General features: G+C 54.7%; 1 protein-coding gene across 15 annotated transcripts in view; it reads left to right on the top strand.

Annotated features, from left to right (window-relative positions):
- The window catches only part of DAB2IP (DAB2 interacting protein), a 250,603-nt gene that overhangs the window by 77,619 nt on the left and 146,232 nt on the right, over window positions 1–26,752 (top strand). For 14 of the 15 annotated variants that reach the window (XM_081311391.1, XM_081311388.1, XM_081311389.1 and 11 more), the window contains one exon: window positions 10,920–11,023. In XM_081311391.1, the coding sequence (XP_081167517.1) occupies window positions 10,920–11,023 (104 nt within the window). The other variant, XM_081311381.1, reaches the window with a different exon arrangement.

Below are 26,752 nucleotides of genomic sequence, written 5' to 3'. Positions count from 1 at the left end.
AGTCTCTTCTCTCCCGAGTCCTGGGGCTATTCTAGAACATAAAGTGATCTATTCTAGAAACTAAAATGGTGATCTATGATAGGACATAACATGCTCTGCTCTGCTATTTTTCCAATATAACCTCATGTCCCTTCCAGAATCTATGAGTCAACTGTTCCTTAGGCTAAAAATTACACAAAGAACTGAAATTCAGTTTTGCTTTAGTATTACATCATTAAATTAGGAATTTCGGGAAAATTTAAAACTTTGAATTCCAACCTGTCAAATACAGAAAGGTAAAGGGCTGGTGGTATAGCTCAGTTGGCAGGGTGCTTGCCTTGAATGCACAAGGTCCTGGGTTCAATCCCCAGCAAAACACACACACACACACACACACACACACACACACAATTATATTAGAAAATGTACCTATATACCCTTTAAACTGTATGCTTATCTTCCTTTGCTGGAAAAGATGAGCTTGCTACATAGTCTAGCCATGTTGATCTAATTTGGTAATATGGTTTGTATACAGAAGCACAGAACATTAAGTGCTAAGCTGGAATTCTTGGGAAAGAGAAATAGTTTATGATTATTGAATGAAGTGAGAATTAAGATGAATTTAATAATATACCCGAATATTTAGGTTTTGATAATCCTGGCTCCCTCTGTGGCATTATAATTAGAATTTATATGCCTTCAAGAAGTATTATTGATGTAATTAGTTTCTACACTAAGGATAAAGTACACAGTGCGGATGATATGTTCTCTGCGTACAGATGTGAAAACATCTTCAAGCTATATTCTGAAATAATCAACAAAGGTACTATCTATTTTTGTGGGTTTCAGGCCCTTTCAGATGTCATTTAGTAACAACAGCATGTGAAGAAGGAAAGGTTACATTAAATATGGGTATAATTATTATATTTCTAAATCCGATCCCGGATCCCTGGGGGTGGTACTGGGGATTGAACTCAGGGGCACTCAACCACTGAGTCACTTCCCCAGCCCTATTTTGTATTTTATCTAGAGACAGGGTCTCACTGATTTGCTCAGTGCCTCGCTTTGAACTTGTGATCCTTCTGCCTCAGTCTCCCAAGCTGCTGGTATTACAGGTGTGAGCCACTGTGCCCAGCTTAAGCTCTTCTTTTTTAAGGCAGCTGTAGATTTGGAAGAGGAGACATGAGAATCCTCAGATATCCACAATCTGAACTGGCCAATGATCAGTTCTCCATTCCTTCATCTTTAGTTTGACGTAACTAGAACTTGTTGAGCCTTTACTGGTACCAGTGGGAATCTGGTACCTGTGGCTGCTGTATCAAGCATGGTGTCTTAAAGCAACAGTAATGTGTTCTACAGTTCTGGAGGCCAGAAGTCTGAAGTCCATTTTGCTGAGTAGAAGTCAAGGCGTTGCAGGGCTGTGCTCCTTCTGGAGCCTCTAAGGCAGAATCCATTTGCTTTTTCCAGCTTCTAGAACCTGCCTATATTCCTTGACTCCTGGCCCCACATTTCCCACCTCTGGTTCCACGATGACATAGCCTTCGCTGTCTTGGCTGCCTTCTCTGATCATTGTGATGACATTGGGTCCACCCAGGTAATCATCTTCCCATCTCAAGATCCTTAATCACATCTGCAGAGTCCCTTTTGCCATATAAAGAAGCACATTTACGGGTTCCAGGAATTAGGACGTAGGCTCTTTTGGACCATGTTTCTGCCTGTCGAAGAGGAGAAACGTTTAATAACCTCTAAGCAGCACCTGTTCCGGAGATGGATGGACAAAGGCTGGACTGGGAGACGTGCAGCGTGGCAGCTTATCTGTTCTGCGGACACTCTTCACTTGGAGTCAAAGCAGATAATGGCAGTGTGGATGTGTTCCATTCACCGTGTCCACACAGCCCTCTCTGCCGCAGCGCATGCGCGCGCACACACACACAGGCAGGCAGCCACTCACAGAGGTGCCCCCCAGGACCTCCGACTGGGAAGTTCTAACAATCCGATGACTCCCCGATGCTGCCATGTTTTACCCGGGGCTCCCTGCTCGGATCACCTGGCCACTGCCTCAGGGAGCAGGAGTCCGTCCAGTGGCCAGGTGTGGGACCTGAGCTTCCTCACCCAGACATTTGTTTCCAAGTCTCTCTCTCCTCTCTCTCTCTCTCTCTTTCTTGATTTTCTTGACCCGTGTTCTCTGGCCGGCCACTTGGGCTGGCGTTGATTTGGATGCATTGCTTTTCTTTCTCGTGCTTCTTTTCCTTTCTCTTCCGATGTATTCAGAGAGGACAGCTGGTACCGAGTCACTGTGTCATCTGTTCTCATTTCAGTTTTACTGCTAGTTTGGGGAAGTCTTAATCGCTTCTCCTTCAGTAAGTGGGGTAGCCTCTGTCCCCACCCAGAGCCCATCCTGTTCTCCAAAGAGAAGCCCTGACAACAAACATATAATGTTTTTCTTTTCTTTTTTTCAGTACTGGGAATTGAACCCAGAGGCCCTCTACTACTTAGCCACATCCCCTTGCCCGCCCCCCAGCCATTTTTATTTAATAATTTATTTGTTGGTATGAGGGATTGAACCCAGGGACACTTATACCACTGAGCCACGTCCCAGCCCTTTTTATTTTTATTTTTTCTATTTAGAGACAGGGTCTCACTAAGTTGCTCAGAGCCTCAGTAAGTTGCAGAGGCTGGCTTTGAACTGGCAACCCTTCTGCCTCAGCCTCCCAAGTCGCTGGGATTATAGGTATGAGTTACCTGACTCATCTTTATTTTACATTTTGAGACAGGATCCCTCTAAGTGACTCAGGCTGGCCTCCAACTTGTGATCCTCCTGCCTTGGCCTCCCTAGTAGCTGGGATTACAGGTGTTCATCACTGCGCCCCGCAAGTTTATGATGCTTTTCTATGTGACTGCACACACGCACACAGAAAATGTCACATTAGTTTTCAGTCATCTAGACATCAAATGTATTTCAGCCTACTTTCCATGGTATGCCTTGGCTTTTGACTTTTGGAATAAGTACAGATTGACAGGTCCCTGTGCAAATGGTACAGAGAGGTCCTTGGAGGACTGGGTCCCCCGCAGTGGTTGCACCTTCCATAACTCTGGTACCTGCCCTCCAGCTTCTGCGCCCTCCAGCCGGCAGCCCACCAGGAACACTCCTCAACTGGGCCGGGGTGTTTATCAGCCACTGTGCCCAGGGCGAACGCACACACAGGACACCCAGGGCATCCACGTCGGAGTGTGCTACCGAGACCTGGGCCTGGGCTGCGTGGTTTGGGGAGGTCTGCCTAAGGCAGTGGGCCTCCCTCCAGATTGGCTGCTGATGGAAAGCAGAGGCAGGGCCGGGATTGGGCGTCCTGAATCCTGTCTCCAGGGGGAGGAGACCTGCGGGCAGCCGCAGCTCATTGGTGGACAGGCAGCCTCTCGTGTTAGCTGAGAGGAGGAGGCTTGGTATTTTGTGGGTGGCACTGTGACCTTGGCTTTGTGGGTTGCTTAGACACAATGGGGAAGTGGCCTTGTTTGTGTCTCACTGTCATAGTCTCAGAGTCCCCTTGTCTAGTGCCCTTTGACACTGTTTACGTCCGGAAGGAGAAGATTGTGGCTTAGCCGTGGGTGGGTGCTGGACTGCCCCCCCCTTCTTTTCTGTGTGTGTGCACGTCTCTGTCATTTGGTCAGATGCATAGCTTCAAAACCACCCTGCTATAAGGGTACAGCAAAGACCTCCCAGATGTGTGTGACCATCTAGATCCTGTGTTGCCCCTTGATGGTCACGCCATCCGCCCTCTGGCCCTCCCCATCCTCTAGCAACTCCTAAGCTGCTTTCTATCTCTATCACTTTACTGCTTTGAGAATGTCACACAAAGGGAACCACATACCTCAGGACCTTTTCCAATTGGCATTCTTCATTCAGCAGGACGCCCTTGGGATCCATCCAAGTTGTCGCGTGGATGGACGGTGCATTCTGTTTTCATTGCTGAGTAGTATTCCATGGCACACACAATCCTTTTCTTTTTTATTTCTGGCGGTACTAGGAATCAAACCCAGGGCTTCATGCATGCTAGGCAAGCACTCTGCCCCTGAATCACAGCCTGGGTTGTCTTCCTTGCTTCCGTAACAGTTAAAACTCACAGTTTAAAAACCACAGGTGTATTATCTCACAGACCAAAGTCAAGATATCAGTAGGCTGTCATCCTTTCCAAAGGCTCTAGGGTAAAATCCACATCATTGCTCATTCCTTGTTAGTGGGTCTCAGTTCCACATGGTGGAGGACCAAGGTCCCCATTTCCCTGCCGGCTGTCAGCTGAGGGATGTTTCAGACCCCACCAGAGGTGATCACATTCCTTGGTGTGTGGGTTAGGGTTAGGGTTAGATCCACTGACAGAGCCACCTGGGAATCCTCCTGTGCTGTCAAAGTCCTCTGTCTTGTCATATTTCTCTGGTTCACTTTTTTGCCTTCCTCTTCCACATTTAAGGACACATGTGATTCGATGTCCCTACCTAGATAATCCAGGATCATCTTCCGTCTCAAAATCTTTATTCCTAATCACATCTGCAAAGTCCTTTATTTGCCATGTTAGGTAGCATGTTCAAAGGCTGTGGGAATCAGGGTGTGGGTTTCTTTGGGGGCCATTATTCTGTCTTACACAGTTTGTTTAGGGTTCACCTGTTGGAGAATGTTCAATCATTTCCAGTTTTTGGCTACTACAAATAAAGCTGCTGTGAACATTTGCATAAAAAAACCCAGTATCTAAGTGGATCACATTCTATCTCTTTTACAATTGATTTTGTTTACTTCTGAGTTTTATTCATATTGACCTGTTTAGATCTGGGTCCTTTGTTGTGCCATCTTCCTCCACAGAATGATGCCCCTGAGAGCTTACCCTTTTCTTTGCTGTATAGTATTCCTCCAAGCGACTCTTCCAAGGTCTGTTCTCCTGTGGGTGGACATTTAGGCTGCCTCCACTGTTTTGCTCCTATGAACAGTATGGCAGTGAGCATCCATGCACTCAGGAAGGAGCATTTTTCTAGTCTGGATCCATAGGAGGGAAATTTCAGGTCCGAGTGTATGTTTATTTGGTTCTGAGTAGCTATTATCTAAATGTTCTCTGAAGCTTTCCCTCCACCAGCCGAGATGAAAGAGTGTCATGACATCTCTGCCAGTGTTGGGAGTCAGAAAGGTTCTTTTTCGTTTCTGGACTGGTTTCTTCTTAATTTCTTTTAATTGATTTCTTTCTAAATCTTGGACTGGTCTAGGACCCAGCCAAAAGGCGGGAGATGGTATCTGCATTTTCCTGATCACTGTTCACAGCCACTGGTCCCCGGCCAGCACCTGCTCTTTGCTCACCCCGACGGCCCCTTCGCCGGCCCCTTCGGCCCTGACCCCAGCATCGCCGCCTGCTGCTTCCACCTGCTCTCAGGCATTAAGTCTGGACAGCGCAATCCGACAACTGAAATGTGGTGTCTTGTCTGAAATTACAGGATGTTCGTTGGGCCTCCGTGTTTCCATGGGAACAAGTAACAGTCATCCTTCATGATTAGCTGGTATCCATGGCAACCAAGCCAGCAGCATTTGAATGAAACCGATTTTATTTTATTTATTTTTTTGCAAACACATGAAGGTTAAAATGCATCTCTCTGGCTGTGGCTTCTAATAGGAAGGCAGCCTGGTTTTGCTGGTAGAGTGGAGACTTTTTTGACCTAGTAGAAAGGGGATCCAGCATCAGCTGATCCCAGGAGGCAGTTTTGCCAGGTGGGTGCCTGGGAGGTCATGTAGAGGTCATGTAGTGAGACTGAGTTCAGCAGAGACTCCTGGACCATGCTCCAAGGTCTGAGGGAGCCTCACGAGAAGGTGCTGGGTCTCCCTCCCCATGATCCTTTCGCACAAAGGCCACCTTCATGCTGTGTGATATTAGCAGATTCGCTTAACCTCTCTGGGATTCTGTTTGCATCAGCTTTGCTGCTAAGTCAAAGGAGAAAGGTCTAGGACTCTGAGGTTCAGTCCTCAGAGGCAGAGACAGAGCAGTTAAGACCCAGGGCTTCAGCCCCCTGCCTTCTCTTCCTGTGTAAATAGAAGTCTTTTTTTCTATTTGGGGGTTGGTGTTGGGGAGTGGAAGTGGTCACTCTCTTACTCCTGACTCACTGGATTGAGGATCAATCAGAAACTCAGAGATGGCAGGGTTGGCCTGGGGTCACACAGCAGAGTCAGGGCTAACTCCAGTCCCCCCACCCAGGACTCCGTGCTCCAGGTCCCCTTTGCCTTCCCTGAAGCCCTAAGGTTTGGGGGATCATTTGAGGGACTCACGCCCTGCCTGGAGGACGCACAGAGGAAGTCACTTTTGCCTCTTGAAACCTCAGTCTCCTTGTCTGGAGGTGGACTCAGACTCTGCCCGTGGTGGCACTCTGGGCACGTTCTGGCTGCCCCAGGGTCCCTCCAGGTCGGTGTGCCTGGGGTGAGATGGGAGGAGGGCTTACCAGGGGACTGTTTCCTGGGTGGTGGCAGGTGCTGGGAGCCCCTAGGGGCAGTGCCCAGCGGGGGCTGCTCCACCGAGGTCCTCAGAGGTGCCGAGGGGGGTCCCAGGAGGTGAGTGCCTAGGAGGCAGGGCCGTCTTGGTGGGGCCTTCCATGGAGGGGGCAGCCAGCCCTGGCGATCTTGTCCCTCCTCTGGTCTCCTGCCAGGGCTCCCCACTGGCCGAGTCCCACGGAAGCTGAGGGTCCAGGACTCAGTCTATACGGTCAGCAGCTGGAGCAGGAGGCCGGCAGAGAAGGGTGCAGATTGGCCCCGGGGCCAGACCAAAGTGACCCCGGAGGTATCAAGGTCCCCCCTCAGGTTTCTTGTGTGGGCCTGGAGGCCGAGAGGCAGGGAGGAGCGCTGGCTGCTTTGCCTGGGGGAGAGTGGGCTTCTCTCTCACCCGCAGGGCGGGGTAGAACATGGGCCTTGCACACTCGCACACTCGGGACAGGCCCTCCACCACCGAGCTGCAGCCCGAGCCCCGAAGGTTCTTTCTTTCTGAGATCCCCCTGCCCTGGCCCAGGACTCCAGGCTACCTTAAAGCTATTTGGGGAGCACCCAAGAGGGTCTTTGCTCCAGGACATAATGAACAGGTTCCTTTCCCTCGGGCCTCAGCTTCATCATCTGTAAAATGGGAGATTGGACCAAGCAACCTCTGAGGAGCTCCTGGCTCTGACCCAGGAGGGAAGGGGCAGGTTCTGGGCAGGTTCTGGTCATCATCAGTCTGGGTCCCAGGGGTGAGTCAGCATCGCTGGGCACCTGTGCCCTACCAGGTGACACCATGTGCCTCTTGCCTAAAGCCATCAGGTCCACCTGCCATGAAGAGGAGGTGAAACTGTAGCCAGGTGTGTGCAGGTGTGTGCACTTGTGTGTGTGCACTTGTGTGTGTGCACGTGTGTGTGTGTGTGTGTGTTCGCGTGCGTGCATGCGTGCCTGTGCAAGCGTCTTGGGAGAGGGAAGATGGTTCTAAAGGCTCCCGTGGTGCTCTGGGGGCCCTGACTGTCCTGGTGACCCCAGGGACCCTCTAGGCGAGGCCTGACTGCCCACTGACTTCAGTGGGGACCGATATTTACTGATGGATGAGGAGCAGGTGATCAGACCTTGACTGAGCGCGGCTGGGTGCCTGGCCTAGGAGGCGTGCAGGAAACAGAGCCTGGCACGTGGAGGGGACCCAGAGGTGGAGGTGACCTCACGGTGGCTTGGAGATAGGAAGACAAGTGGCAAGTCTGCCAGGCTCTGATGTGGAGAGGGGGTGAGTCATTCTGCCTGCAGTGATGGGGACATTGCCCCAGAGTTGAAGGATGACTGTGTTCCCACTCGGCCGGCTAGGGAGGCCGGCTAGGGAGACGTGTGGTGAAGGTGTGACAGGGCAGCCCTGCCTCACGGAAGGCTGGAGAAGTCGGTTGGCAAGAGAAGCGCCAGAGGGCCGCCATGGAGTGACCCTGGGTGCCAGATGAGGGGTGTGCTGTCTCTGAGGGCACTTGGTCTGGCTGCGCCTGGCCCGTCCTGCTCTCTCCGTCCCTTGCCCTTGCCCTGGAGAGTGGCTGGACCAGGGGGCTGCTCCAGATGAGGCTTGCACCATGAGCTGCATGCCTACTGTGTGTCAGTCCCCTGGTTGGGCACTGGGACATGGAGGGGCTCAGCACTGAAGGAGCCAGGGACTCAGTGTCCAGAAACCTGGGCCTCATTCCTGTGGCCACCTCCTAGCGTGTCACCTGGGGCTAGGGACTGCCCCCCATCTTCTGCATCTGTCCTAATAGGGGCGTCATGTTCGCTTGCTACCACAGTGCCTTGTGCGTGGGTGGGACCCCGAGGTGGAGGTGGCCTGCTATTACAGAGCACAAGAGGACATCTCCCAGGTAGAGGTGACATGCACTGTCACAGAGCACTTGTGGATCCCCTCCAGGTGGTGATGACAAGAGCTGCGGTAGATTACCAGGGGACACGCCCCAGGTGGCAGTGATGCCTGCTGTCTCAGAGCACAGGCAGTGCTGAGGCAGGCTGGGGGAGGAGAGAGAAGGCAGACTGGGAGCGTGGGCAGAGATTTCCTAGGGAAACCTCTAGAAAGAGTGGGTGTCTGGCGTGTGCCTGGCGGAGGCAGTGGAGGAGGGGGGGATGGTGTGGAGCAGGGGAAGCAGCCAGGGCTGCACGGGCAGCAGTGGGGACCCAGGCTTCTGCAGGACGTGGTCCAGGCCTAGGTCGATGGCTTCGCCTGCTTGGCCACTGTCCAGGGCTCGGGATCGGAGCCTGTTCTAGTTGAAGTCCTTTCAGGCTTCTGGGGACCCCTGTTTGGTTACATGGAGAGAACGGAGCAGGAAATGCAGCAGGTGCCCCCGGCCCCAGAAGCCAGCCCCCGTGTGCACCCTGTGGCAGCCCCTGTGTGCACCCTGTGCTTTGCTGTGACGGCACCATCCTCACCTCCAGTGTTCTTGGGGTGGGCTGGGGGTGTGCACTCAGCACCTCCACGAACAGGAATATGTACATTCACCTTGCTGGTGTTTCTCACTCTGCACTCCTGCGTGTCCCCAGGGACCAGGGAAACCCCCGCCCCATCCTTTTCAGACTTCCTTGTGAGTCAACAGGTCTTTCCCGAGCACCCACACACACCACGCTCCAAGCGGGGTGCCGGGATGTGGAGATGCAGCCGGCTTAGGTGTGGGAGTCCGGAGTCCCACGTGTGCGCATGCGTGCACTGTGCAAATGAGGGCTAGACCAGAGGCCTAGGCCTGGCTGTTGCTATAGGAGCCAGAGGGGGCTGAGAGTGGTGGGTGGAGGGGGTCACCAAGGGTCTCCGGAAGGGAGTCCTCTGTGGGAGCCACTCCAGAGCAGTAGAAGAGGCAGCCCAGCATGGTGTGGGGGACCAGTGGGGAAGCAGCCAGGCTGGGCCGGCCCAGGAGGTCATAAGTGGGTATGATCAGAAGGTGGCTGAAGATTCTCTTGAGCTGTCACCATGTAAAAGTCCGAATATTTCGTGTTTTTTAAAATCCCAGATTTCTGGCTTTGCCAGAAGCTGTGGGAAGCTCTGGTTACATTTTCCCTCTTGTGAAGTAGCAGTAATCAGCCAGGCTGCTTTCCTCACCTGCCTGGCCTCTGCAGACCTCCCACGCTTAAAGCCTCAGCAAAAGAGGATCTGGATTGGAAGTCAGAGATCCTCGATTCTCATTGACAGAAGGGATCTGCAGGAAGTGGTCCAGGCCTGGGTAGATGGCTTTGCCTTGGGGGAGCGGGTGTCTTCCACACTTCTGACCAGGAGAGGCCTGATTTGCTTGTATACTTCCATGAACAGGGAGCTCAGTACTTCCCAAGACGTGAGGTTTTGGGGGAATACTTTAAAAAATAGTTTTAAAATACATTTTAACTTTTTTTTTTTTTTTTTTTTTTTTTTTAGTGGTGGGGAGGATGGTACTGGGGATTAAACCCAGGAGCACTGTACCACTGAGCCACATCCCCAACCCTTTTTACTTTTATTTTGAGACAGAGGCTCACTAAGTTGTAGAGGCTGGCCTTGAACTTGCGATCCTGTTGCCTCAGCCTCCTGAGCAGCTGGGATTACATGTGTGCACCTCCATGCCCAGCTCATTTTAACCATTTTCAGTATACAACTCAGTGGCATTAAGAACATCTACAGCTGGGCACCGTGACACACACATGAAATCCCAGGGGCTTGGGAGGCTGAGTGAGACAGGAGTGTCATGAGTTCAAAGCCAGCCTCAGCAACTTAGTGAGGCCCTAAGTAACTGGGTGAGACCCTGTCTCTAAATAAAATACAAAACAGGGCTGGGGATGTGGCTCATTGGGCGAGTGCCCCTGTGTTCAATCCCTGGTACCCCACCACCAAAAAAAAAAAAAAATCTACAATGCTGTATAACCATTGCCACCATCAATTTTTACGACTTTTCCATTCTCCCAGACAGAAACTTTGGGAACTTTTGATCTATTTTCTGTCCCAGTGCATTTGCCTATTCTAAATATTCCCCACGGAGGTGGAATCCATCCATATTTGTCCTTCTGTATCTGGTGTGCGTCACCTGGCATGATGCTCCTTCAAGGTCTGTCCACGCTGTGACTCTCTTCTGAACCTGATCCCTCTGGGCAGGCGGCATTCCCTTGCATGTCTGTAACGTTGTGTTTATCCAATCATCTGTCGATGGACACTGAGTCGTGTCTGCAATTTGGCTGTCATGAACAAAGCTGCTCTGAACATTTGCACGCACGTGTTTGTCCATGTCCCTGTTTTCCCTTCTTTGGGGTGTCTGCACGGGAGTGGAGCTGCTGCCTCGGATGGTAATCCTCTCTTTAATTCTGCTGAACTTTTCTGCTGCCCCACTTTATAGGGACCAGTTTGTTTGTTGTGCGTGGCTGGATGTGAGTGGCAGGGAGGCCTCCGTGGATGTGCTTTAGCTATCGGATGTACTCACCTCCTTTCTCCCTCTCTCGACAGAGTCACCCCAAGAAAGGCCGGGCTCCCGGCGCAGCCTGCCCGGCAGCCTCTCAGAGAAGAGCCCCAGCATGGAGCCCTCAGCTGCCTCTCCGTTCCGGGTCACGGTAACTATCTCTGCGTCACCACCACCACCGACACTGCCACCAACCATCACCACCTGGCCCCGGGGTGCTGCTCTGCGACCCCGTGGTCCCCCTTCCTGGAGCCTCATGGACCGGGAGAGCGTCCAGCCTCCCTTGCTCTAGGTATCCAATCCCTTGGCTGCTCCCTTCTCCGTGGCTCAGCCCTGCCCCTGGGGCCACTTGGGTCCCATCCTTCAAGGGAGGGGTCAGGTGGAGGACAGGCATCCCTGAAGACCACCAGACATGGAGCGCCCTGGCCCAGGAAGAGAAGAGATTAAGCTAGGTCCCCCACACTCCACGCACACATGCTGCTTCCCCACCCTGACGGGGCGGGTGTCGTTTGGGTGTCTTGAGGTCTGTCGTGCGGTAGTCCCTGGCAGGTCATAATTCAGTTCTGTCTTGGTGGGAAATAAAATAATTCTGTATTCTCCAACCGATGATGCCTTAGAATTGACAGATCACAGCCTATATATTATAGCTTTGGAATTTAGGCCATTCGCACACATAATTTCTTTTCTTTTTTACAAACTTAAATGACTTTGTGGAGACAGAACCCAGGGACCCCCGACATTGGACTTCCGTGCCTCTTGGTATTGCCACACAGTCAGACAGAGGTCCCTTCCCTCCCTCATTCAGCAAGCACAGCATTGTTGTCCGATGCTGTGGCGGGCACGTGGTCTTCCCCAGGGAGCCCAGGTCTGTGTCTGAGCTTCTGTTTGCCTGTGTGATCATCCCCTCTTTCACTGGAGAGTTGTGGCATGCCTGTCCCATGCCAGGCCCATTCCGGTGGTGGGCTGAGCGGAGGCGCAGGTCAGGAGAGCAAGGTGGACAAAGCCCCCTCGTGCCCACTCTTGAGTAGACCAGGGAAACAGGAAGCTTGTTTGAGGTGGTGTGGTTGGGAGGTGATGTTTGAACTGAGGCCTACGGGCCGAGGAACCAGCCCTGTGGCTGGCAGAGGACAGAGGTAGAGGGAAGAGAGTGGCAGACTTGGCTGTGCCCTGACTCGGGGACTGCAGGGGAGCTGGAGTAGCTGACTGTCCCAGTAGGTGGGAGAGGGACTCCCTGGAGCTGACTTTTGAGCTGGGTCCTGCAGGATCAGTGGAAACTGGCTGTTGATAGAGGCTGTGAGGGGACTTGTGACATGGACGTGCTGAGGGATGCTGAGACACTGGCTGGGTCTGGCGTGAGGGGACTGAAGGGCTGGGTGCGAGGTGAGGCTGGAGAGCAGGCTGTGACAGGTCAGGTGGTGCCCTGCCCAGGACCGCTGACCCTTCTGCCTGTCTATATGGCAGAAAAATGCTTTGAAGATGGGTCCTGGGGCCCCTTCAAGCTTGCGGGCATCTGCATTTTACCAAGCTCCCTTGACAGGTGGTGCAGAGTTCCGGGCCTCTGGCATGGAGGAGGAGCCTGTGCTGAGAGCATTCAGGGTCATGCCTCTGGATATGGCCAGTAGGTCCCTGGGAACTTGTCTAGGGTGACACCCATTCCCACCCACTGGAGCAGAGCCAAATCCCACCCTCTCTGGTCTCCAAGGCCATAGTGGGCAGGGTGAGCCTTCAGAGGACCTCAGGGCACTATGGATAATAATCCAGTAGTCCACTCCACTGATTGTTCACCTGCTGCGTGTGGCTCTGTCCTGCATTCCTGATCTCCCTGATCTCCGACAGCCCTGCAGCTGATGCTTTGGTTACCCATCTTCCAGGCGAGGGAACTGAGGCTCAGCTAGGTTAAGGCACTTGTCCGAGCTCCAAGTGCTAGTAGAGGTGAGAGGCAGAGCTGTGACTGGGAAAGAGTGCGCCTCCTGGGGCTGAGGAGGAGGAGCCCCATCAGCAACCTTTCTCTGCTGCTTCCCATTCTTTGCTGCTCTAATAAGCATGCCAGCACACCTGAGTTGCTGGAATTTGCAGCCCTGTAATTGCCAGCGGGGCTTGGCGGGTTTCCCGTCGTGGTGTCTCTGCTCAGTTTCCTAGGTGGAAACTACCTGTGGATCAGAGTCAGAGACAGCCTGCCAGCCTCTAGCCCCTAGGACTGCACCCACAGCCCACCTGCCCAGGGAGGGTCTGCAGAGCGCCTTTAAGGTGGTCATTTTTGCCCACTGCTCATGGCAACCCTGTTGGTAGGTATCATAAATATCACCATTTCACAGATGAGGAAACTGAGGTTCACAGAGGTGAAGTCATTTTCCTGGTGTCACACAGCTCCTGAGTGATAGGCAGGCAGAGATGCTGGAACAGTGGGACATTTCAGCTTTGTGTGCATCTCTGGGGACCTTGGTCCTTTTTCTGTGTTCAGCCGTTAAGGAAAGGGGTGTGAACTGAGACTCCATCCTGGGCCAGATGCTTGGAGCTGGGGGCACTGGAGAGCTTGAGTTTGGGGAGCCTTTTCATGAACTGCGTGGCCTCCTGAGGCACTTGGCCTCCCTGAGCCTTGTATCCTCAACAGTGACATGTGGAGCTGGCCAGCTGTCCTGAAGACTCACTGTGAGCGTGCCACCAGGCCTGATCCTATGGCGGTGCTTGACAGATGAAATCCAACATTCTCATTCAAGTCACGTTTCCCTTTTAGACCAGTGAAGATATGGGGAGGGCTGGGGCAGGGGCAGAGGATGGTGTTTTGGGGGAAGCCAGGTGAGCCGGGCCCATGTCCTGGGGACAGACCTGCACACAGAGCCTGTGGCAGGGCCAGAAGCACAGCCCAGCCCCGAGCTTGTTCCCCGGCTCCATCCTCACAAGCTCGGCAGCTGCTCTATGTAGACCCCGAGGGAGCCCGGGGAACGTGGTCTTGCCTGGGGGAGGCAGGAGACACCACAGCATGTACCTGAGTCACTGTTGCTGCTGCTGTCATTTTAAACCCAGGAGTGAGGATGTTGCCATGTCTTGTGGAGGTGCCCCGTTGGGAGACCTTAGTTCAGAGGCTAAGGTCTCTAGGTCTCCTTCTGTTCCCTGCACCATGAAAACCAAGGCAGGGAAGGCCTGGACTGGTCAGAGGTCATCTGAAAGTGCTGGAAGCCTGGCTTGTCCCACGCATGTGCATCAGTGCAGACCCAAGCCCCTCTGAAGGGCATTGGTGATCTGGTGCTTATCCTCCCTCTCTGCCCCCAGAGACTTTGTGACCAGGGAGAACCTCATTTCCCCTTTTGTGAACTAAAGAGGATGGACTTTGTAAGGCAGCATGTGCTTTAGGCATACAGTAGGTGCTTAAATGTTTTGGTGCAGCCGATAAAAGAAAGGGCTTGAGGGTCAGCTGATGTGACTTTGAGGCCCCTGCATGGCCTCAGACCTTCATTGTGACTTGGACCAGATGTGGACCCTTCCTGCCCATCTGGTGTAACTTCCTCCTACCTACAGGTGGGGTTGGGGGACGGGACAGTGTTTCCCCAGGGCCACAGAGGGCCAGGAGACTGGCATGTGCCCACAAGAGCTGCAGGGGACCTTGGGTTAATGGGAGGATGCTGGAGGGTCTGGGAGAGGCCTCCTACCTTCAGCTCTGAGGCTGCAAAGATTCCTCCCAGTCTGTCTTCTCTGGACCAGAGCCTTCTCCTGGGAGGGAGGGAGGGAGGGAGGGAGGGAGGAGGGCAGGGGTCAGGTGGCAAGTGAGGCCCTGGATCTGCAGAGACTGTGCCTCTGGGGCCCTGGAGTCCCTGAACAGCGTGCTCCCAGGGATCCCAGTTTGCTGGGGTGAGGGGGGAGCTGGTGACTCTTCTGGTCTCTGGAGAGTCCCTCCGCCTGCCACCTTCCCAGCTGGGCTGTGGGCGGAGTCCTTTCCCTTCCTTCACTTGCCCCGCCCCCTCCCCCGGACCTTGAGGCGCTCCTGCAGGTCTGGTCTGGGTGGGGAGGTGGCAGAGGCTCCGGGAAACTTGACAGCCAATTGATCCCTTCTCGGGAAGTTGAAAGTAGAGAGTCGTGTTTGAAGGTTTAGCTGAAATTAGGTCTCAGGGCTATTTTTTGCGAGATGGAGAAGGAAAAGTGTCAGAGAGGGGAAGGCCCAGGGGGCTGTCAGGAGCTGCAGATGGACTCAGTACCAGGTCGATGGCAGGTGCTTCCACAAGCAGGTCTTTGGTTCTTTTCAAGAACTCACTTTTACCAGGTGCTTGTTTCTGAGGCGTGACAGGTGTGCCTGGGGTGCTGCAGGAACCCAGAACAAGGGGTCTCTGCCTGGGGAGGAGGGAAAAGAACTCCTGCAGGAGGAATCTTTGAGGCTGGACTTTGAGGGATGTGTAGGAGTTTTTCAGGAACAAAAGGAGAAGAATATTTCAATTAGATGGATATCTAACTGAGCAGGAGCAAGCCAAGGGACCTGCGTGATGGTGATCGAGGTGTTGGATGGGTTGGGGGCATAAGGGAGAAGGCCTGGGGAGAGAAGTGAGGGGCTTTGGGGTGGGTAATAAAGCCTTTGCACTTCTCCAGAATGCAGGAGCCACAGGGACAAGGCTCCCGGTGAAGTCCCGCTAGCAGACTGAAGGGTGACCCCTGCCCAGCATGGAAAGGCGGTCAGAAACGATCTGTCCAACCCTCCTCACGCCGAGGAGGCAATGAGGCTCAGAGAGGGGAAGGTCCTTTCCCAAGGTCACAGGGCCTGTCTGGGGCAGGGCCTGGAGCTGAGCCCAGGGCTCACCACACCCCATCCTCACTGGACATCCGCCACCTGCTTCCGAGTGGGCCTTCCCCCCGGGTCCCATCACTTCCGGGCAGTGGGGGGCTTCCTGGAATAGCCCTTTGCGGGTCCCAGTGCCCTAGGAGGCCCCGATGTCTCCTCCTGCTCATCGGCACAACCCCATCTCCTGGCCCTGGACCCACAGCTTGTCGGGGGCTGCCTGTCAGAGGAGGGGTGACTCCGGGACAGGAGAGCAGCTTTCTCTGTGGCACATTCCCCCACCAATGCCCCTTCTCCATGAAGGCGGCTCTGGGTTGCCCTCACGCAGGGAAACTGAGGCCCAGGGAGGGAAGGCGTGCCAGGTCCCCTTCGGGGGCTTCCTGCACCAGTCGGGACTGCCCTTGGCATCTCAAATGCACCACCCCTTGGGACACATGGAAGCCTGTGGCAGGGCAGCTGTGCTGAGTCCCAGGCTGAGGCCCCACATGAGGGGTCCCGGCACCCACTTTGTAGTATGAGGAATTTGCCCACGAGACTCATGTCCCTTGCTCTGCTCTGTGCTAGGAGCTGGACTCTGCTGACCTGGTGTCTGGCAAGAGGTCAGCAGGTGAGAGTCGGTGGGAGAACGGGTCCCAGCACCCTCAGCCCCTCCAGCCCTGCCTTCCCTGGGACTTAATTGTTAGCAAGCTATTCAAACCTGAAGGGACAGTCCCTGTCGTCCGTCTGGGCCTGTGTTCTGTGGGAAGAGGCCCCTTTCTGTAGGGGAATGTAGGGGGTGGGGATGTTGTCACAGGCCACCAGATGCAGGAGCTGTCCAGGGTGGCCAGGGCAGGAGTGTGGGCCAGGGATATGGGAGCTTCCGTATTTGGAGCCAGGCCAGAGTCTGAGCCAGGACAGAGGTGGCACTGTGACATTTGGCAGGGTTAGGGGGTTACCCACCCCTCTGATAACCAGGAAAGTGGTTTTGTTAGCTCTGCTGTACGAGGCTCCTCTCCCAAGGCTCTTGGAGGAGGGACAGGCCCAAGGTCATAAGACTGGCCAGTGGCAGAGCGGGGGCCTCAGACAGCACCCCAGTCCCTGGGTCCTTCCTGGCTGTGAACTCACTCACTTTCCCTCAGCCCTCTCCACCTTCCTCCTTTCTTTCTTTCAATAAATTTTTAATCTGTGTCAACTGTGTCAGAGCCTGTGCTGGGCACTGAGGATACATGTAGGATTAAAATGTAGTTGCTCCGGGCTGGGGATGTGGCTCAAGCGGTAGCGCGCTTGCCTGGCATGCGTGCGGCCCGGGTTCGATCCTCAGCACCACATACCAACAAAGATGTTGTGTCCGCCGAGAACTAAAAAATAAATATTAAAAAATTCTCTCTCTCTCTCTCTCTCTCTCTCTCTCTCTCTCTCTCTCTCTCACACACACACTCTCCTCTCTCACTCTCTCTTTAAAAAAAAATGTAGTTGCTCCCTGCAAAAATGTAGAGGGGTTGGCTGGGTTTATAATTTCCAGGCAGGGAGAGGAAAAGGATATTCCAGGCCGTCACGACAGCCCCTGTGAAGGTCAGGAGATGAGAAACATCAGGAGTAACTGAGAGCAGTTTGGGGGCTGAGGTGTGGAGAAATGGCTGGAATATAAGTGAGAGGAGACCCATGACAGTGAACAGAGTAAACAGAATATGAGGCTGTATTAACAGAAGCATGGAGTCCCCAAAGAAGGAGTTGAGATAAACCAGAGTACGTCAGAGCAGACCTGGGGTGCAGAATGTGCTTCACCCAGGAATATACCGAGCCAGCAGGACCTCCTTCAGTGGACAGAGACTGGAACTGGGGTGGCAGGTTCAGGATAGGTTCAAGCAGGTTGTTGGGAGCCCTCCCCACCCCAACACCTGGGCTTAGAATGTCCTTGCTGGGCGGGGGGTTGAGGGCAGACGTGGGGGGGAGAGCCCACTTCCAGGCACCCTGGAATCTCTCTTCTCATCCTGGGTGTGCAAGCTTGGCCCAGGAGGGTGTGGAAAGGGGAGGGAACAGGGAGTGCCCGCACCCTCCTCTTCTGCCCTGGGATCTTTGGGGGCACCTCCTAGACCTTCCTCCATTTCCCAGCCCTGCCCTTCAAGGGCTCAGATAATCGGATCCTTGTCAACTTTATTCTGCACTAACGGGGCCCAGGCAGGCTCAGTGCAGCGGGTGGGAGGCTGTGGGGGCTCTGCCTTCCACTCTTCACTCGCTCTCTGGGCCCCAGCTTCCTCCAGCAGGATTCGAATCTTGGCTACTGTCCCCTCTGTGATTCAGGCAAGTTGCCCCGACTCTGAACCTCTCTATCCCCATCTATAAACGAACACCGGAGCCATGAGTGCTCAGTACCTGGCACAGGGGAGGCACAACCCCTTGCTTGCACAGGGGCGCACCCCTGCCCAGTACTGCCCTGGAGCTCCAGGGAACCTGAACACCCCGATCTTCACCGACTGCCCCTCAGCACCATGCCCCCCCCCAAGAGCTTGTAGGCTAAGCTGTGGCTCCAGGAGGTGGAGAGAGATGGGGAGTGAGGGCCTCACTGACCAGAGACCACAGAGTTCTCAGATGGCCAGTCCTGATGGACAGAACTGGAGGTGCCTGTGCAGGGTGTTTTCCTGCCAGTTGGGGGCAGCAGAGGGCAGCGAGTGGCCGCCTGGGTGGCTACTCCCAGTGATGTCCTGGGGGTTTGTGTGCCGGCCCAGGGAGCCTGAGAGCTGCAGAGCCGCGGAGCCACCTGCTAGGTGGTGGGATCCGCTCCAGTCAGGGAGCACCCCATCAGCTGGCCACTGCTGGGCCTGGCAGCAGGGGTGGCCGAGCCAGCCAGGCCTGGGTCGACCAGAGAGCTGGAATGTTGAAAGGAGACTGTGGTCAGGGACATTGGAGGGGAAGGTTTGGGATGAAGACAGCCTCCCATGAGGAAGGGCACAGGCGGAGGTGGCCCGAGTGCTGTGGTCACCAGTGGATACTCAGCCACTGCCACCCTTTGACAATTGACAGGCAGCTTGTTCCAGCCTTACTACTGGTTTGGGAGGGAGCCAGGTGGACATTCTGGGAGAGGTGGGTGGTGGTCAGAGCCTGGGCCTGCTGGCCCGGCTGGAACCCGTCTCTACTACTCTTTGCTTCTCCGTAGGGGGGATCCTGAAGCCTGTTTTGCCCAGGCCCAGGGCAGGCGCTGGGCACTCCTAGATCTTGTCTCATTTCATCCTTACAACGGGAGGCAGATCACAGGCACCCCACTTCCCAAAGGTGGCAGAACGGTGGGAGACAGAGAGGGAAGAACTGGCCGAGGCTTGCTCAGCTCGGAGCCCGGATGTGGAAGTCCTCACAGAGCCTGGCAGCTGCCCCCTGCCCAGTCTTTGCTAGCCAGTGCTGTTATCCTGTCCTTCTTACAGACAAGGACGCTGAAGCCCAGAGAGGGAGATGTGTGGTTCCGGGTCACACAGAGAGCAGACAGAGCTGGTGTTTGAATATGGGCCTCCCTTCTCCCTGCCTTACTTTGTCCTGTTCTGCGTCCCACAGGCCTGGTTCGATGGTTAGAAGGCATCTATGCTGGGCAGACACCCTGGGGTAGAGAGAAATACTCCTCTCTTCCCCTTCCCTGTGGCCCTGCAGTCCCTCCCCCCTTCTCCACCCTCCTTCCTGGAACCAGGAGCATGGATGTTGGAGGGCAAGGCTCAGATGCCTTCGTCCCTCCTCACGCTAGGAAGATAAAGCGATCAAGTGGCATTTGGTTGGGATTGCAGACATAATTATATCTGAGCTCTCCGGTGGGAATTGTTTCCAAAGCCAGGAAGCCCTCTGTGGAGGTGGCAGCGGTGACATCTGTTTTGACACAAGTCTTCACTTCGGGATGAGTGACTTTTCCTGTGGAATTGCTTAAAGAACATTTAAAATGAGCCATGGTTGTTACTTCTCTGCCCCAGTGCCGGAGACGGCCCCTAGTAATGGGGGGATCTGGTTCCCCAGCCTGGCATTCAAGGACCCACCGTCTTTCCCAGCCCCTGTGCCTTGGATCTGGCTGGTCCTTCGGCCAAAGGTCCCTCATGGCCATCCTGGGCTCCCTCCCTCCCTCCCCTGTGACGCCCTCACCTGGGCAAGAGTCCCCTCCCCAGTCTCCAGAACAACTCTGCCTGCACAACCTCTCTCAAGGACTCTGTCACTTAACGATCCACCACCACGTGTCCCTCTCCCATCAGCCCAGCCCGTGGTGACCTTCTCGAGGGCAGAGGCTGTTTCTGATTCATCTGAGCCCTTAGCACTGGGGCAAGGCCTGACCCTAGTGGGCACTGGAGGGGCTGGTGGGAGTTAATGGGTTAAATGGAGTGAGTGGGCTGAGCAGGGAAGAGAGGTCAGGAAAAGTCACCGCCCCACCACAGAACCCCAGGGAGACACCGCCCAGGCCTGGACACTGACCTTCACCCTGCACCGGGGGTTCCCGTGAGCCTTTGGAGGCCTGGACTTCCCCTGGGAGCTTGGCCTGACGATGGGAGGACAGTGGCCTGCAAGGGCCTCTCCTGACGTGGGTCTGGTGTCCCTGGTGTGGACGGCTCACTCACTCAGGGATTTCGGGGGCCTTCGCCACCCTCTTCCCAAGGCCAGGAGCGCCTGGGGGTCTGCTGTTCCCATTGGCTCTTCATCCAGGGATACTCAGATAACACCTCTTCCGGCTTTGCTGGCCTGGGGCTGGCCTGGGCTGCTGGATGCCTGGGAGGGCAAGGCAGGGTCATCTACCATTAGCACACCTCCATTGGGCAAGCTGTTGTCCCCAGAAGGTCCCTGTCATTTGTTGTCACTTGCAAATGAGTCATCAGGGAGGCATGCCCAAGCTAGAAAGGATTTAGAGGTCAGCTAGACCAATCTCCTCGCTGTACTGCCCAGGGCCTCGGGGTCTCTAGTGGAATCATGTAGGAAGCACGGCTCTGGAGCAGACCACCTGGATTGAACCCAGCTGCTGCTTCCTGGCTGTGTGGCCCTGTGCAAGTTGCCTGCCCTTTCTGAGCCTTGGCTCGATCATTTGCACACTGGGTTTTGAGAATTAAACAACAAAAGAAAATTCACATAAAGCTCTAATACATTGCCAGAAGTAAGCGTCAGGATAACATGGACTCACATGGACTCATTCTTGTTAGGATGTTGGAATAGCCCTCACTGTCATCAATAGCAGTGCTGGGTTTGGACCTGTGTCCTTGACCCTGGGCGTGGTCTAACCACTGGGTATCAGGGGCACAGGGTAGGGAGCAAGCACTGAAGTCAGTGAGTCACTCAGGAAGACTGGCCTGGGGGTGGGACCTTAGCAACAGGGCCTGGCCCAGTGCAGAGAGAGAAAGAGCTAGGAGAGCCCCTGCTGCTGGGGTGAGTCCCCCTGAGGGAGTGGGCGGGCTTCCCTGTCCCCAACTGACCCCTAGGCCAGCTAGCCCAGACCTTGCAGAGCTGATGAGGTGCTTGTGGCCCTCAAACCTCTGAGGGGCTTATTACCCCGAGGCAAGTGCCAGCTGATGGAGGATTGATTTATGGAACAGTGAGTCGCACCCTGGCTGCTCCTGGCTGAGACCTCAGGAATACATTGACCCCCCCCACCCCCGCCCCCAATCCCGGGCCCTGGCAGGCCACTGGGAGGGCTTTCTGCTGTCCTCCCCTGCCCCTCACACCCTCCGCCCCTCGAGTGACTGGGCTCCACTCTCCTTCCCCTCCAGACTCCCGGGTTCCTGAGGGCCCCCTTGCCTTGGGTGTGCCCCACCTGGGGAAGGAGGTGGTGGGCCCAGGCTGGGACGCTGCGTGTCACTTGGAAGCCCTACGATTACTCCAGGGCCTCTCAGGCAGCCAGACTCAGCCCTGCCTCCCCGAAGCCTGTGCCTGAGCTGCGACTGGGCTCGGGTTCCCTCTGCGAGGCTGTCCTGCCCCTGCTCCTCTTGGCAGGGGCACCTGCTGTCTCCCCCTCTGTTTCTAAACTGCCCTCCAGAGCTGCCGCCTCCACCATCCCGTTCAGATTGCTCCAAAGTGGGATCCTTTAAAGGGCCTCTCCGAGCCCTTTCTCCTTTTTCTTTTGTCATAAACACGTCTTAATTCATTCGGGAAATATTTAGGAAATATCTGCCACCCTGCCATGGGCTGCCATGGTCCTTCTCTGGGGCTCTTACAGCCCAGAGGGGGTGGGGACGCTAAACAAATTCATGGATAATCACAACCACGATGAGCTGGCAGAGAGACCTGGCCTGGCCCAAGGATATTGGGGAGACCCAGCCAGGGGAGGGACCTAAGGGTGAGCAAAGCCTGTGGTGCAAGGGGCTCTCTGGCTTGTGGCGGGGCTGGTGGTCACAGGGAAATGACAAAGTGACCATGTCAGCAGGCAGGATGGAGTGTGTGCCAGGAAGCGGGCTTCGGTCCTTCTATGTGTCGCCTCATCACATCACCGCTGGGACTGCTTCTTGTCCCCATTTTACAGAAGAAGACAGCCATGGACACTCAGCCACTGGCCTAAGGTCCCAGAGCCACTGAGCAGTGGAGCCCTGTGCTCTCCCCTCTTCAGGGGGCAGTGGAGGCATTTGCCTTTTACCTGGGGATTCCTAGACATGGAGGTGCCTCGGACCTCACAGGTGTGCTCAGGGTGCGATCTCCGGGGTGTTGATGGGCAGGAGGAGCCGTGTTTGGAGCAGGGGTCTCCAGTTCTTGCCAGGCCACAGGACCCTGAAGGCTCTGGGCTCCCAGCTCCTTGACCTCTGGGCCACCTTCCCTTTCTGCTCTGGTGTGATGGGCCCATGTGTCCGTGTCGTGCTGACGCTGAGCGTGGTGTATACACGTGGGTTTGTTTCAGTGTGCTTGTTAACCTGTGTGTCTGTACGTGTGTGTGTGTGCTGTCCCATGTGCACATGGGTCTCCGTGTCTGTGGCGCGGTTGTGTTGGGGAGACGCGTATGCTTGCGTGAGCCTTTCTCTGCAGGTGGGCACACATGTGTATTTGTGTGGATGCCTCTTCTTGAACTTGCGTGTTTCTGGCGTATGTGTTTCTCCATGTGAAGGTGTTTAGTTTTGGTTTTCTGGGCAGTGTTTCAGGGAAGAGTGACCCTCGAGTGTCCCAACCCCTTCCTGGCCCTCATAGTCTATTCACTGGTTCTCTTCGTTGAACCCAAGTAGTCCGGCTGCCTCTCAAGGCGAAGTGGAGCGTGGGGGTTTTTGTGTTTGATGGAGTGCTGGCACGGGGTGGGCAGGGTTCTGAGGGCCTAGGGGGGCATGTGAGTGGATGGCCATCAGAAAGCACCAACTTAATCCAGCTTTAAAGGCCTTCCCTCCTTCACCTGTCACAGTGTCTGACATTCTGTCCTCTGTGAGTCATCCCCCAGTTGGGATCCTCTTTGATGGCACATACCTTCCGGGGTAGGAGGCCAGGGATGGACAGCTTGCTAAGGGCAGGGCCCCAGCACCTGGGAAGAAGGGTGGGAGCATGGCCCATCTGAGGACACGAGCCAAGCCAGAGAATTCCTTGGTGTACTGTTAGCGTCAAGCTCGGGAAAGCCAGGCAGCCTGGCCCTAGCCGCTGCTCTGACTAGAGAACCTCAAATATCAGTATTGAGAAGGTCTGGATGATCACCCAACCCAGCCCCTTAGCTACAGATGGGAAGGCGGAGGCCTGCAAAAGGGGGAACCTGGGAGATCCCCTCAGACCCCGCTTTCCTTTCAGCACCAAGGTTGAAACCAGGAGAGTTTTATTTCTGAACTGTCCCCAGGCCACCTTTTTATAAAATTTGTTTTCAGACAAGGTCTCTAAGTTGCCCAGGTGGACCTCAAATTTGTGATCCTTGCCTCAGCCTCCTGAGTCACTGTACTACAGGTGTGCATTATCATACCTGGCTAGCCTGGTCGATTCTTGAAATGCCAGTGGCTAGGGTTTTGAGGAACAAGGGGGCCTGGGTTCTGCTGTCCTGCCACTGCCTAGCTTGTGCATTCTGGGCAAGTCCTATTGTTCTCTGGGCTTCATGAGGGGCCTCATGTGGTACTGGCCTGTCTCTGGGCCCTCTTGGCTCTCAATCTGTGACCCAGGAGGCAGGACCCCCACTACCCCCCGCCCTGGTGTCCCTGCAGCCTGCTGATGTTTTAGGTCTGCCTACAGCCTGTGTGCCTGGGGCCGAGAGGTGGCAGTATCTGGATCTTCCTGTGCCTTTCCTTTTGATTTAGATGTATTCTTGGCATTTGAACAAAGCCTCAGAAAGATATTAAGAGAGATGTCTGTCAAAACAGCCTCCCTCCTTGAAGGCTCTCTGTTTGAGTATGGACCTTAGATGCTGGGCCTCTGTTGAAGGAGGACCATGGGTTCTGTCTCTGGGCTTGCTGAGCACTGTCTTGGGGTTCCAGTGTGGGCAGTTGAGGAGCCAATGGGAGACAAAGCTGTGTCAGCCCCCCTACTCCATCTTCAGTGCCTCATGGTCAGTTTGTTGGAAGGGGAGAGGGTGATGAAGGCAGGCCCTGGGCAGAAAAGGCAAGATCAAATAGATCAGGGGTTGGAAATGCTGGAACTGGAATTTGCCTTGTTTGCATAGCTGCTGTGTGCCAGGCACGTGCTCCACGCTCCACGGAGAGGGAGGAACAGTGGTGCAGAGACTGGTGTCTCGATGCAGGGCTCCCCAGTGTGTGGGTGGTGGTGCTGGAACGCAAGCCCGTGGTTTCCTAGCTGCTGCCGCCTGGGCTGAGGGCCAGGTGCACATGAGGACAGGACTGAGCTTCCAGGTGGGTCCTGTGTGCTTCCCCTTCTACCTGGGTCGGAGCATGGAGGATGATCTGAGCTGTAGTTTCACATGGTGTGGAGGGGTCTCTCCCCTGTTCACCCAGGAACAGGACTTTCCTGGTTAGAGTCCCAGCTCTACCACATGTCAGCTCAGCTAGTGCCTTTGCTTCTCCAAGCCCCCATTTCCTGTCCTGACAACCCCAAACAGTCTCAATTCTGCAGCCTGCATCCTCTTAAGGACTCCTCCTTTTAGAGGCCCTGGGCCTCCAGGGCGGTCTGCCCCCGGAGTGGGAGGTATGCAGTGAGTTACTATGGGACACAGCCACTTGGCAGAACCAGAGCTCGATAGCTGGTCATTTATCATCATCATCATCACTTGGAATTGATTGAAATGGACGAATGAAGAAACCAGGCGGCTGCAATCGGGAGGACTGGAGAGGCTCCTGAGAAGGAGCGGGGCCTGAGCCAGACTTCAGGACAGTGGCTCATGGCTGCAGCTGGCGTGGGGAGCGGCTTGGGGACCCAGCGGTCCTCGGGCCTGGTTTCCCATGTGAGTCTGCCCTGTGCTTTGGTCAGTGATATGGAAGGAAGTCCAGGGGGCTTGTGGGTCAGCTGGGAAGGGGCTGTGTCCATCCTCAGAGAAGGGCAGAGGTCACGCAGCTGTCCAGACCCAGTCATCAGGGACAGGCTGAGGGCGCAGCTTGTCACAAAAGCCCTGGGGCCTTCCGAAACCAGCGCAGCTGCCTGACTAGCGCATAGTCACAGGGCTGTGCTCTCAGAGGTGGAGTGCCCCATCTGGGGACAGAGCCGCGTGGTCCCCATGAACTCTGGGGGCTGCTTGCTGCGCTTTAGACATCAGTCCCTGCTCCCCGGGATGAAAGCCGAGGCGTCACCTGAGCAGTCGTGCCCGCCCTGTGCCCTGTGCACCCAGGGAGTCTCTGAGGTTGCTTTAGAAGAACGTGCTTGTTCAAAGAGTTCAGAACTTCCAAACTGGATGTCACTCTGTGGTTCCAGGATCATTTTGCAAGCATGTTCATTCATGTCTCTGTCCTCACTGCCAGGTGGCCTTCAGGCTCCTGGGAGAGCCAGGATAGACGCCTGCCTGTGGTGGTCATGTGCCCCTTGGGACACAAAGAGGTGGTTGTACTGGAACCAACATCAGTAATAGTGATAATAAAGCTAGCAACTCTGTACTTGCTTGATCTTTACCGTTTTCCTGGTGATAGAGGACCTTATTTAACCCTTCCTATAATCCCATACAGTAGGCATCATCATTAGCCTGTTTTACAGATGAGGATACCGAGGCTCAGAAAGGTCCAGTAATGGGCCCCCACACAGGTCGTCTGAATTAAGATTTGAACCAGGTGCTGTGGGAGAACTGGGTTGGTCAGCAAGGCCAGCCCCCGTACTGGGGGGCAGCTTTCTGGAGAGGTGGGGATAAAGTCAGGTCCTGAGCGTTGTGGTTAAGAGGATCCGAGTGCGTGTAGGGCTGGGTGGGCTAGGGAGTAATAGTAGAAACCGTGTCTCACCCTCAAGATGAGCTGGACATAGCATATGTTACAGCAATGAGTTTAACAAGCCTGTGCATTCGTGTGGGAATTTGATGTGAGATAACATTTGGCTTTTCCTGAGAGCACTTACTGTGTGCTACACGCTGAGCCTAGAGCTTTATCAGCCTCCTTGGTCCTCACTGCAGCCTACTCCCCCATTTCACAGAGACAAGGGGACCTGTCTGGCATTTCTTAGTGAGGGGTCTGTGCCGCTGGGTTGCAGCCCTGCATACCAGTCTTCTCAGCCACTGACTGGCCTGGCAGCAGGCTCCAGCACAGCTCAGGAAGAGGACAGCAAGAACTCTGAAAGAAAGGGTGCATGATTTCCCGACTGCCACTAGTTAAAAGTTGACTTGGGTCTGTCTGTCTATCTATCTATCTATCTATCTATCTATCTATTTATTTTTGCAGCACTGGTGATAGAACCCAGGGCCTCTTGCATTCTAGGCAAGTGCTTTACCACTGAGCCACTCCCCAGTCCCTTGAAGATCAGTCAGCCTGTCCTCTGGAGTTCGGGGGTGTAGCTACTGCCTTCCGAGGGACAGGAGAAAAGCCTTGTTTCCCTTCATCCAGAGCTGGGTGAGGACTCCCCCCAACCCCCGCCAGGCCTTCTATCCTGGTGAAGGAGAGAATGCAAGCTGTGAGTTTGGGCAGAACAGGGGACCAGAGTCTGGGGTCTTTGATTCACCATGCTGTGTGACCTTGGAAAAATCCCTCCCTGTCTCTAGGCCTCAGTCACCTCAGTAATGCAGTCTTTTGGAACTGAGTCCCCTTTCAGGATGATGAATAATTGTCATATGCAGGAACCTGAGCTGGGTCCCTGTGGGAAAGAAGGTCTGTAGGGCAGATA

This window comes from Spermophilus citellus (assembly GCF_964194105.1).
Source record: "Spermophilus citellus genome assembly, chromosome: 2".
Taxonomy (NCBI): Eukaryota; Metazoa; Chordata; class Mammalia; order Rodentia; family Sciuridae; genus Spermophilus; species Spermophilus citellus.
The sequence above is the reverse complement of the archived record's forward strand: the minus strand, read 5'-3'. Positions and strand labels throughout refer to the sequence as shown.